Source organism: Musa acuminata, chromosome BXJ3-4, assembly GCF_036884655.1.
Source record: "Musa acuminata AAA Group cultivar baxijiao chromosome BXJ3-4, Cavendish_Baxijiao_AAA, whole genome shotgun sequence".
In the NCBI taxonomy this organism is placed as follows: domain Eukaryota; kingdom Viridiplantae; phylum Streptophyta; class Magnoliopsida; order Zingiberales; family Musaceae; genus Musa; species Musa acuminata.
The window spans coordinates 38,258,224-38,269,917 of NC_088352.1; the positions used below are offsets into that span (position 1 = coordinate 38,258,224).

The 11,694-nt window shown below is 36.3% G+C and overlaps 1 protein-coding gene across 1 annotated transcript; it reads left to right on the plus strand.

The window, feature by feature from the left end:
* Nucleotides 1–6,535: 6,535 nt before the first annotated feature.
* LOC135635462 (uncharacterized) lies at nucleotides 6,536–7,264 on the plus strand. The gene has a single exon (XM_065146542.1). It carries the CDS (start codon nucleotides 6,581–6,583, stop codon nucleotides 7,007–7,009), a length of 429 nt encoding a protein of 142 aa, XP_065002614.1. The 5' UTR covers nucleotides 6,536–6,580; the 3' UTR covers nucleotides 7,010–7,264.
* The last annotated feature ends 4,430 nt before the right edge of the window (nucleotides 7,265–11,694 follow it).

The window sequence follows — 11,694 nt, forward strand, 5'->3', positions numbered from 1 at the left end:
GTGGTGTTGATAAGGTAAAGAAACTTCGTCTACAAGTTTTACGAGCCGAGTTTGAGAAATTACAACAAGGTACTTCTGAAACCATTTCTGATTACTTCTCAAAAATCATTTCTATTATTCATCAAATGAGACGAAATGGTGAACAAGTAAATGATCAGAGAGTAATAGAAAAAATATTGAGATCTCTAGATCCGAAATTTGATTTTATTGCTGTTGCGATCGAAGAATCTAAAGATTTGAAAAAAATGTCTTTAGAAGAACTTATGGGTTCCCTTCAAGTTCATGAACAAAGGATTGCAAAAAGAGGAGAAGACAAAACTATGGAGCAAGCATTACAAACGAAGCTTACTCTTGAAAATAAATGAGAATCAAATTCTCAAAGAGGAAGAGGACGAGGACAAAAAGGAAGAGGAGGCAGAAATCAGACCAATCAAGAATCTCCAAACAGTGAAGATGTTGGAGAAAATTATAGCCAAAGAGGCTGAGGTTATGGTCGAGGACGTGGCCGAGGCCGTGGACGTGGCAGAAACTCTAAAAGGTCTGAAATACAATGCTATGTTTGCAAAAGGTATGGACATTACTCTTATAAATGTTATTATAATCCTAACAATCAAGGTGATAAGGCAAATTTTGTTGAGGAAGAAAAGAAGGAAAATCAAGTTTTGCTAATGAGTTATGAAAATTTGAAAAATGACCAGTCTATGACATGGTATCTAGATACAGGAGCCTCAAATCACATGTGTGGCATCAAAGAGCTATTTTCAGAAATGGATACAAGTTATTCCGGGAATATTACATTTGGTGATTTGTCTCAAAGACCAGTAAGAGGCAAAGGTAAAATTCTCCTTGAACTTAATAATGGCAAGGAATTATGCATTTCAGATGTTTATTATGTTCCTGATATGAAAAATAATATTCTAAGCTTGGGACAATTACTTGAAAAAGGTTATGATATTGAGATGAAAGATATGGCTCTCTCAATTCGTGACAAGAATAAAACATTGATATCACATGTGAAAATGGCAAGGAATAGAATGTTTCCTCTACATTTGAGTATTTTTGATCAATCAAATTGTTTTAAAGCTGATATTGAGGATATTTCTACACTTTGGCATCTTAGATATGCTCATTTAAATTTTGAGACTTTGAAACTTCTAGAAAAGTATAATATGGTGACAGGAATGCCAAAAATTGATCGCCCAGCAAAACTATGTGAAGTATGTGTCATGGGTAAACAAGAAAGAAAGCCTTTCAAAGTGAGAAGAACAAAAAGAGCATGGCATCGACTCGATCTGGTGCACTCGGATGTTTGTGGCCCTATCAATCCAGTAACATTTGGAGGAAGCAGGTATTTTCTTACATTTACTGATGATCATAGTGGCAAAACTTGGGTTTACATGTTAAAAGAAAAGAAAGAAGTTTTAAGCAAATTCAAAGAATTTAAGGATTTGGTTGAAAGACAAAAATTGTTGTAAGATTAAATGTTTAAGAACAGATAGAGGTGGTGAATATATATCAAATGAATTTGAAAGTTTTTGTAGAAATAATGGAATTCTACATCAATTCACCATGCCATACACACCTCAACAAAATGGTGTCTCGGAAAGAAAAAATAGGACTATCCTTAATATGGTCCGATGCATGTTAAAAGAAAGAAAAATTCCTAAAGAATTTTGGGGTGATGTTGTTGCTTGTGCAGTTTATTTGCTTAACAGGTTTCCGACAAAGCGAATTGGTAATGTTACACCAGAAGAAGCATGGAGCTTACAAAAACCAAGAATTGATCATTTGAGGATTTTTGGAAGTGTTGCATTTGCCAAGATACCAGAAGAAAAGAGAACAAAATTAGAGGATAAAAGTCAGAAATGTATTTTGCTAGGTTATCCAGAAAATTCCAGTGGTTACAAACTCTACAATCCTATCACAAATAAAGTTGTGATGTCAAGAGATGTTGAGTTTGATGAACAACAGATTTGGAACTGGAAAAGTGATAAGCAGCATAAGAAAGCTGTAGTTTCAGAAAAAGATGATATAATACAAGCAAGCACCGAAGTTGCTTTGCCAGAATCATCACCTAGATCAGCTAGGTCACGTGATTCAAGAAGTCCAATTATAAGAATGACAAGACCAATTCAGGACCTATATGATGTGACTCGAAGGATTGATACTAACAATGATGAACTTTCTTTATTTTGTCTTTTTGCAGGATATGATCCATTAACCTTCAAAGAAGCTTATAGTGATGAAAAATGACGACAAGCTATGAATGAAGAGATTCATGCAATTAACAAAAATAATACATGGGAGCTTACTACACTTCCAGAAGACCACCAAGCTATCGGTGTTAAGTGGATCTTCAAAACAAAAAGAAATGCAAAAGGAGAGGTGGAAAAATACAAGGCCAGATTGGTTGTAAAGGGATATAAACAACAATATGGGATTGACTATGAAGAAGTATTTGCGCCAGTTGCTCGATTGGAGACAGTAAGATTACTTATCTCTCTAGCAGCTCAAATGAAATGGAAGATTTTACAAATGGATGTCAAATCAGCATTTCTTAATGGAGTTCTTGAAGAAGAGGTATATATTCAACAACCCCCTGGTTTTATTATTCAAAAACAAGAAGACAAAGTATACAAGTTAAAGAGAGCTCTTCATGGGCTTAAACAAGCCCCACGAGCATGGAATTCTCGAATAGATACTTATTTTATTCAAAATAGTTTTTCTAAATGTTCACATGAACATGCTTTCTATACAAAATCTAACTCTAATGGAGATATCTTGTTTGTATGCCTGTACGTAGATGATTTAATATTTACAGGCAATAGTAGCTCAATGATTATAGATTTTAAACACTCTATGAAAAAGGAGTTTGAGATGACCGACTTGGGCTTAATGACTTATTTCCTTGGTATCGAAGTTATACAAGATAATGAAGGAATTTTTATCTCACAAGAAAATTATGCAAAGGAGGTTTTAAAGAAGTTTTCGATGGAAGATTGTCATCCTACATATACACTTGTTGAATATGGCACCAAGTTGACCAAGCAAGGTGAAGGTAAATACATTAATCCAACTTATTATAAAAGTCTAGTTGGATGTTTAAGGTATTTGACATGCACTCGACCTGATATATTATTTGGAGTTGGTTTAATAAGTAGATTTATGGAAGTTCCAAAGACATCTCATTTAAATGTCGCTAAAAGAATTTTGCGATATATCAAAGGAACAATTGAGTATGGAATGTTCTATTCATCATCTAAAAAGTTGGAGCTCATTGGATATAGTGACAGTGATTGGGCCGGAAGCTACGATGATCGGAAGAGTACAACTGGATTTATATTTTATTTTGGTGAAGCTACATTCACTTGGTCTTCAAAAAAGCAACGAATCGTTGCTCTATCAAGTTGTGAAGCAGAATATATAGCAGCTTCTTCTAGTGTTTGTCATGCAATATGGCTAAGAAGATTACTCCAAGAACTTCATATGCCACAGGAGAAGTAAACCAAGATTTATGTTGATAACAAATCAGCTATTGCCTTAGCCAAGAATCCAGTCTATCATGAAAGATTGAAGCATATCGATACAAGATTTCATTTCATAAGAGATCATATCAAAAAAAAAGAAGTGGAGATACATCATGTCAAGACAAGTGAATAAGTGGTTGGTATACTCACAAAACCTCTTAAATTTGAAATATTTCAACAACTTCGAAGGAAACTTGGTATGCTGGATGGAACAAGTTTAAGAGGGGAGAATGTTGGAATTAAACTTGTTCAAGTGTCATAAAAAGGTTCATTGCATCAAGTGGGAGAAACATTACATCAAGAAGAAAAAATAGATTAGAAGTCTATAGAAGGATAAGTCAAATTGGTTATTGGTTCTTGAAAGGGTTTCTTGAAAGAGAATGATTCATCAATGTATCTTTGGGGACTATATAAACCCCATATGTTGGGTCATGAGGGTAATAGAGTTTCTGAAATTTGTAAAGAGTTTTTCTTGAGAGAAATATAGAAGATTGAAACTTGTCCTACTCTTCCTCTGTTTGATATCTCTATCCCCTCTTCCCATCAACATCAACATGAGGTTCTGACTCCAATGCAACCTTTCTTTTTCATCGGCTACTCATTTGTGTTTCTCCCCTAAGTGAGAAATCCTTCATAAAAATAAATAGAAAGAATTCAATAGATGTATTATTTGTCTTACAAAATATAGATACAGAAACTAATTTTATTATACGAATGGAACATATAAAACATTTGAAAATAAAAATAAATTTAAAGAATTGGGGAGAGTAGCGGTGCTAGTACGTGTAATATGTAAACCTAAATCATCGCCAATAATAATATCATTTGGTCCCTCATATGATCGGTGAATATTTAAAAAAATTTTAATTTTATGTGACATGATGAGAAGCTACAAAATCCAACAACTAATTTGAGGTAAAGCCACCACTTGCCATGGTGTGATTAGCAATGTTACATGACAATATAGCCTTGTCTAGCAATAAGAAACAAGAGGAGTAACTATTGCTTTAATACCATATATTGAAACAAGAAGAGTAATAAGAAAAGACAAAACACATAAAGGGATGAAAAAGCTTGTATTCAAAGACCTAAAATAATTACATTAATAATTTAAATTTATGGAATTGATTCCGTGAAGATTTTTTCTTAATATTGATTGAGCTACAAACGTAGAACATAAGAAGATAGCTTACCAGACATTACTGTCATAGAAGAGATGGACCTTCAACCTCCAAAAGACTAGTCTTAGAAGATCCATGCTAACCCTATATAAATATCATGAGTACTAGTTCTTTAGATCTACGACTACCCGAAGAAGAAAAAGAAGAAGAAGAAGATGAAGAAGAAGAAGAAGAAGGAGGATTAAGATGTACACTCGCATTCACAGGGTGTATCTGTATCCAATATCGAAAGGCAGGACCAGTGGCAGATCAACCACAAGAAAGGGACATGAAGACCACCAGATTTCACATGCATTGGGTAATCAGGTAGTGCCATTTCGTGCAAAGTCTTCCACCGATCTGGTTTGAGGCTCATCCAAACCTCTCTTGTCTGTGATCTCCTGTGAGGTTGCTTTCCTCAGTCGACCCCCCCTGGTTCTAATTGCCAGTACTTTCTGGCTTAGCAATCTAATGCTGCAGCTTCCACTCATTGAAGTACTTACTATCTTTGACTGCATATGTACTTGCTTTCTCTTCCTTAGATCCACATATATTAGAGAGAGAGAGAGAGAGAGAGAGAGAGAGAGAGAGAGAGAGAGAGAGAGAGAGAGAGAGAGAGTTCAATAATAGTTGCTCAGTATTGGATGTGCCCTCGGCTTCCTTTTGAGGATGAGGAAGAAGAAAGCAACATCTCATGTTTAGCTCCAAACTATGGTTTGTCTCTTCTTGAGGAATTACTGAATCCAAACATCTCCACAAACTCCATTATTTTGTTGTTTTTTGTGGTCAGATAATACTTTTCTTGTATTATTTGGGTGCCACCAAATCCTGCTTGGTATACCATAACATGATTACTGAATTCTTTCTTAATTACTGAGACTTTTTTTTTTGTTAGCATGAGCTAATTCCTCTAAAATACATATTTAAGACTGTATAATTAGTCAGACTTAGATTTATAATTTTTTTAAATTATAAACAATGATAATAAATTTTTTTTCTTTCGTACCGATGTTTACGCGTCACGTTTACTAGAAAATATTTTTATTAAATATGACCTGAGTTCAAATAGGAAAAATAATAAATCAAGTTTGTTTTTCATATATGATGAAATTTATTGGTATAGTTGTCATCATTTATATTCATAAGATAAAAACTTATTGGTATAGTTGTCATAACTTGTTGGACCCATAGGCTCTACCTAAATGAGTCCTTTGGTTGAATTCAAATAGCAAGAGTGTCATCACCATAATACAAAGTTTGGAAATAGTATATTTGTTATTATAAATTTTAATATAGTATCTATATCATCTCAAATATTAAGATCCTTCTTCTATACAATTATTATTATTATTATTATTTATACAAATTTTCAAGATAATTATTTTTTAGTTATGATTAACACTACTTTGTTTGAGTTCAAGAAGTCGTGAGTTAAGTCGGTGTGTGAAGTATTATTCTCCGTCTTTGAGAACGACACCGAACTGAACAATCTGCACCTAACACGTGGCGATTTCTCCATGGTTGCGGGGTCGATTGTGAAATGGACGATTGAGATCAAATGGGTATCTATTCGGGTTTGTCGTGTGGGTATAAATAGCGTTTCCGCATATAATAAAGAGTCTATCATGATGAGAAGACTCCTCGATAATTGAACGAAGAAACCCAAAATGTTTGCGTACTCGACTTATTTCAACCCGAATTGTTGACCCACTTCTATCAAATCCCTTACTGTTAACTGGGCCCACAACGTCGAGTTCTTGTTTGGGGTAGGTAGTGATCAGGTGCGTGTTGTAATCAAATGAAAAGGCCATCAGCGCTCTTGACTCGAGTCTTCCTGCCTGCCTTCTATTTGGCCTTCGCTGCCTTTCCCCTTCCCTCCTACGCTGAGAAGCCATGGAGGGCCTGAGGAAGCTACTGGTGGAGAAGGCGAAGGAGGTGAAGGGAGCGGACGAGCTCAAGGAGAGCGTGGCGGAGTTTGTCAAGGAGAAGCTCGCGCAGCTGATCCATGTGTTGCAGGACGCCATCGGGTTCCTGGCGGAGAAGCTGGACCTTGTCTTCCCGCCTGAGACCAGAGCCGAGACGCTGCACCGATGGCTGCACGTTGGCTTAACGGTGGTCCTTCCCGTGGCTGTTGTGCTCCTCTGTCTCTACTGCTGCTGCTGCCGCGGCAACCGCTGCTGCTGCGGCGGCGGCAGCCGCGGCACTGGCCGGATGATGAGGGCGCCCGGGCGGCACGGCGCCGTCATGCCCCGGGCATCCTTCGAGAGCGACCCCCGGGGTTACTTCATCAACCTTCGAGCCAAGAAGGATCTTGTGTTCTAGAAGAACACTACATGATAAATGCATGGGGAGAGAGAGAGAGAGAGAGAGAGAGAGAGTTAGTCTTCTAAGTATGGAGTTGTGTGTGGGCTCTGAGAGTGTTTGTCTATGCTGTGCGTGCTTCAGATGGAAGTAATAAGCTGTGTTAGATGTCATTTCTTGTTTATCTCTTTGGAGAAATTGTGTTTCAATTGGCAGTATTGAGATCAACCGCTTTGGAGTTGCCTTATGGCATCTATAAGACATGGCCTTTGTTCACTACTTTTCTCCACTTTTGTGGATTAAAGATGTCTCGTTTCAAGATGAAGGCTCCTGCAAATCCAATCAATTTCATTGTCGGTAGTGCATAAGTTAGGTTTATTTTATATATATTATGGTGATCATGGTGGACACCTTTAATGGCCAGATAAATTTCCACAGCTATGCATACATCCAAAAGGAAGCCACAACAAGTCTAGCAATCATTAAAGATGAAATGATTTGACGTTCTTTTATATATATATATATATATATATATATATATATATAATATGACATAATCGGTACCTAAGTAGTTATACGATACATCTACGTTACATGATCGACACCAAGGTCATTACTAATCACATCATATATATTGCATATATTATAAATTCGACAATGGTCTATTAGGATCAAAAGATGCTCATAATCATCTTAGACATCATTATAAATCTGAGTATAATAGTCCAAAAGCCATATTATAAAAAGCGCTTTTATGTGCTTTCCTAAATACATAATATCATATCCTCTTTAGGCATTCAACTCTAACATTCTTGGCATTCTACCAACATCTTATTTATTGAATTGACTTAACCATAAGAGGAGCTTTGTCCAACATGCTCCAAACATAATTTTATAAGTTTTAACATCCCAAAGAATTTCATATTTCCCTAAACTATACAAAGATAGTGATTGAATTTCACCTCCGTTGAGTCCGAATTAATATCTCAATTAGATAACCAATTTTTTAATGTAACACATATTATTATATTAATTAATCAAATTACTTATGTCATTTTTGATATTATCATAAATATCATATCAATACTATTAAACTATCACCGTTAGTCATTGTCATTGGCCACTGAAAAATAGGTGAATTTATAGAAAAGCCTTTTTCCTTAATAAATTCTGCCTTAATTTTTAAAAATTCTCATAGAGCAACCTTTGTTATGTGAAAAGATAATTTTACCCTTAGCCCATGTTGGACCTACCTCTACCTTCGCCCTACATCATCCTTACACCACCTCCATAAATCTCATCCTCACCCGCGAGGAAAGAGAGAGCACGAAAGCAACAATAGGGCCTACAAGGGTCAACAAGGTTTGTAAAGGTAGTAATAACCCTCACCCACTCCTTCCTAATGCGAGGGTCATATGCGATCATGATGAGAGCGAGACATGCAAGGGAGATTCTGATATGAGTCAACAAAATTTACAAAGACGATGACGACCCTCCAACAAGAGTCATGAATGACAATGCTAGTTGCTTGTGCAATGGGTGAGAATAATGAGAATGAGATAACAAACTTGATGGGGCAAAGGGAAGATGAGACAAAGGCAAAGGCCACACAAGGGTAGGTGCAAAGTGAAGGCGGATTTAACGAGGGCTAAAGACAAAATTATCATTTATCAAAAAAATATTTTATAATTTTTTTTAAAAAATTAAGCCTCTATGCAAAAATTTCTCAAAAGACTGAATTTTTTTTTAAAATTTTATCCTTAAAAAATACACCCCTTTCTTTATCAATAAAGAAAGCAAAAACAAATAGGTTAACCTTTCTTCCCTCTTAAGCCAACTCCAAGCAATTGCCTTCAACTCCTGTACATATCAGTGCTATCTCACACTATCATGGAAAACAGAAGCAAGGTAGACGTGTCAGTTCATTTGTAGTGATATTATCATCATAAGAATACAGTAAAGATATTTTCATAAAAAAGTTATTGAAAAGAAAAAGACTAAATTTGGGCAGGAGTAAACATGGAAGGTGCATTAAGAAAGACATGCTACTTTACAACTCCATTTCATGATTCCTAATCCACTATTAAGATCGATGACAATCTCAATCCAGAACCATGGAGCACAGGCTCAATCTGGTTTGGTCAGTCCCTGCAGCTACTGTCATCTATTAGGTACTGTCATCTGTTCTCAATATAGTTCTCCATGGTGCTATAAAGAGTTAGGTGTATCAGGCCGACCAAGTGATGCAGTGTGATAATTGCCATCTTATTTCTGGATGTGATATCAACTCTAAAGTACATTCCATACTAAGTACCAAAATAGCATGCATCAGTTTTGAACTTGGAATGCTACCTTGATACTGTACAACACCACTTCAAAAGTGGCCGTTCATTTTCTATAACCTACTTGGCTACCTGTTGGATGCTGCAAACTAAGTTGGATCTCTAGCCCTCGAAAAAAAAAAATCTCCAACAAAATGATGAAACATGTCTCACCAACTGGAGCACCATCAGGTGCCAGGTATTATTGGCAGATGATATCTTTACTGCTTCAACATCTGAAAATTAAATTCTAAGTTCATCAAAGATGTACAAAATTAGAAGCTCCAAGCTCAAGGTTCCAAGAAAGCATGGTTTAAGATGAAGCATTGCTTTGAAACCTAAAGGACTTCAAACATGAATGCCTACAATGTAGCAGATGATTCATATGCTTTAAGCGGCATCACAGGCTTTAAAGAAAGCAAAAGAATTGGTAAATTGAGAGAAACACCACATTCACCTTGGAACTCTTTTACCCTAGTCAACCAAATATTTGTTTTCAATTTATAACCCTAAAAAACACATTAATCCATTAACTTGGCATACCTAAATTATGCATGACATGATTCCCATTCTTGAGCATTTGATGCAGCCCCTTGTGATATCAATCTCGATTAAGTTGTCGTCCTCACCGATTTCTGATACAAGCTCCATCAGTCCATGTTGACTCAGTACTGGCTCAAGCAAAAGATTTGTCAGTAATCCTCTAATTATATCTGGCAGTGGCTTCAACCATGCTTTTGACACCTCAGGCACAACAAAATGATCATCTGGGATTATAATCTCAATGAGGTTTTCATCATCTGATATTGAACCTTCAAAGCTTTCCTTCAAGCAGCAAGCATCCTCAAGCAAAGACTCATCAGAAGAGTTCGAGCATTGCAATGTGCTTTGACTTAAATTCTCTTGTGCATTTTTGCCACTGGAACTCAAAGCATCTACCGATAGAAGCCCACTTGTTAACTCCCCCTCCAGCCCTTCATACTTTAGTGATGGATCTTCTGACCCATTGACTGCTTCATCATTGTGATATGCGACAAATTCTTCCATGGATGCCTTCTGATCCGCAAAAACTACATCTTGTGGCAGAGCAGCAGCAGCTTCTGATGGCTTCTCCTTGAAGCAAGCCTTGCCAATTTGGCCGAGAAGTGGAAAAAAGGTGGATAGTACCAGCAGTAACAAGGTAAGCAACGTTGAAGTCACATGATTACTGCAATAACTCCAATAGATCAGTAGGAGGAGACAGAGTGCAATGGCTAATCCACTATGTTTGGGGGAACAAGGAGATGCCATTTGAAGAACAGATGGTTCCAGCATGATGAGTAGTACACTAACTAGGCATTCAATTTAGTTGGATCATGACGAGGAACATCTTAAAGAAAATAGTGAGCAACTTGAATAAACAACTAGAAAAAATGAAGGTTAATGGGGCAGCAATTGACTCTTCTTTTCTTTAGCTACTCCGGAAGCTTGGAGTATGAGAATAACTCAGATACGTGCAAAGAAGGAAGAAGTTCATGCACCTAATCTTCGGAACCATTGAGGAAAAGCAAGCTACTAAGAACAGGAGAAAACATTGGAGAAGATATAAATCTTGGCCTGAAACAGTAAGGAGATCTGATAAGAAGAGTCTATTTAACAAAAACTTCTTGCATAGGAAAAATCCAAATATGTGATTAAAAAGGAAGAGCTTCAAGCGTTTTCCTACTGAAACAAAGAATGGCTGGCAAGGCTTTCACACCCCATCACGTTCCCACTCATCTTTAAGGAATATATTACTTGCTCTCTTTCCCTATTTGTTTTCCCCCACATATATGTCTTCTCTAATAGCACCAAATAAGTGGTACCACTGTACAAACTACTGCAGCCATGAATGGCACTTCCAACCTAAAGCTCCACTAGGGAAATCTAAAGAAAAAGTAAGCACAAAGGTTCAAAAGTTATATTTTCTTTTTCCAAATTTGAGGAAATCATTCAACAAAAACAATGTGTTTTTATCTCAGTTGTGAATACAGATGAAAAAAAACAAACCTGTTATGAACTTAATTTCTTTGTTCTTAGATTAAAAGACTATCGACCTTATATATATACACATGCATACCATATTATAAATTTATAAACCAAGAAGCCAACATATAAAGAACTTACCTGCCTTCTTCATGAATCCGTCAACAGATCATATCATTCCTACTTGAATAAAACATCATTTAAGGTTATCTAAGAAAACTAAACTAGCTTGGAGTCTAATGCAAGTAGTTAACTTAGAGAATGAAGCACAGTGAAAGGGGTAAGTAATATATTTTTGTATCTCTCATATAATATTCCCAGCTAAAATAAGTTATCTGGAATCAATGACCTTGTCTGCCGTTTTTGCTGCTAATGATGGCC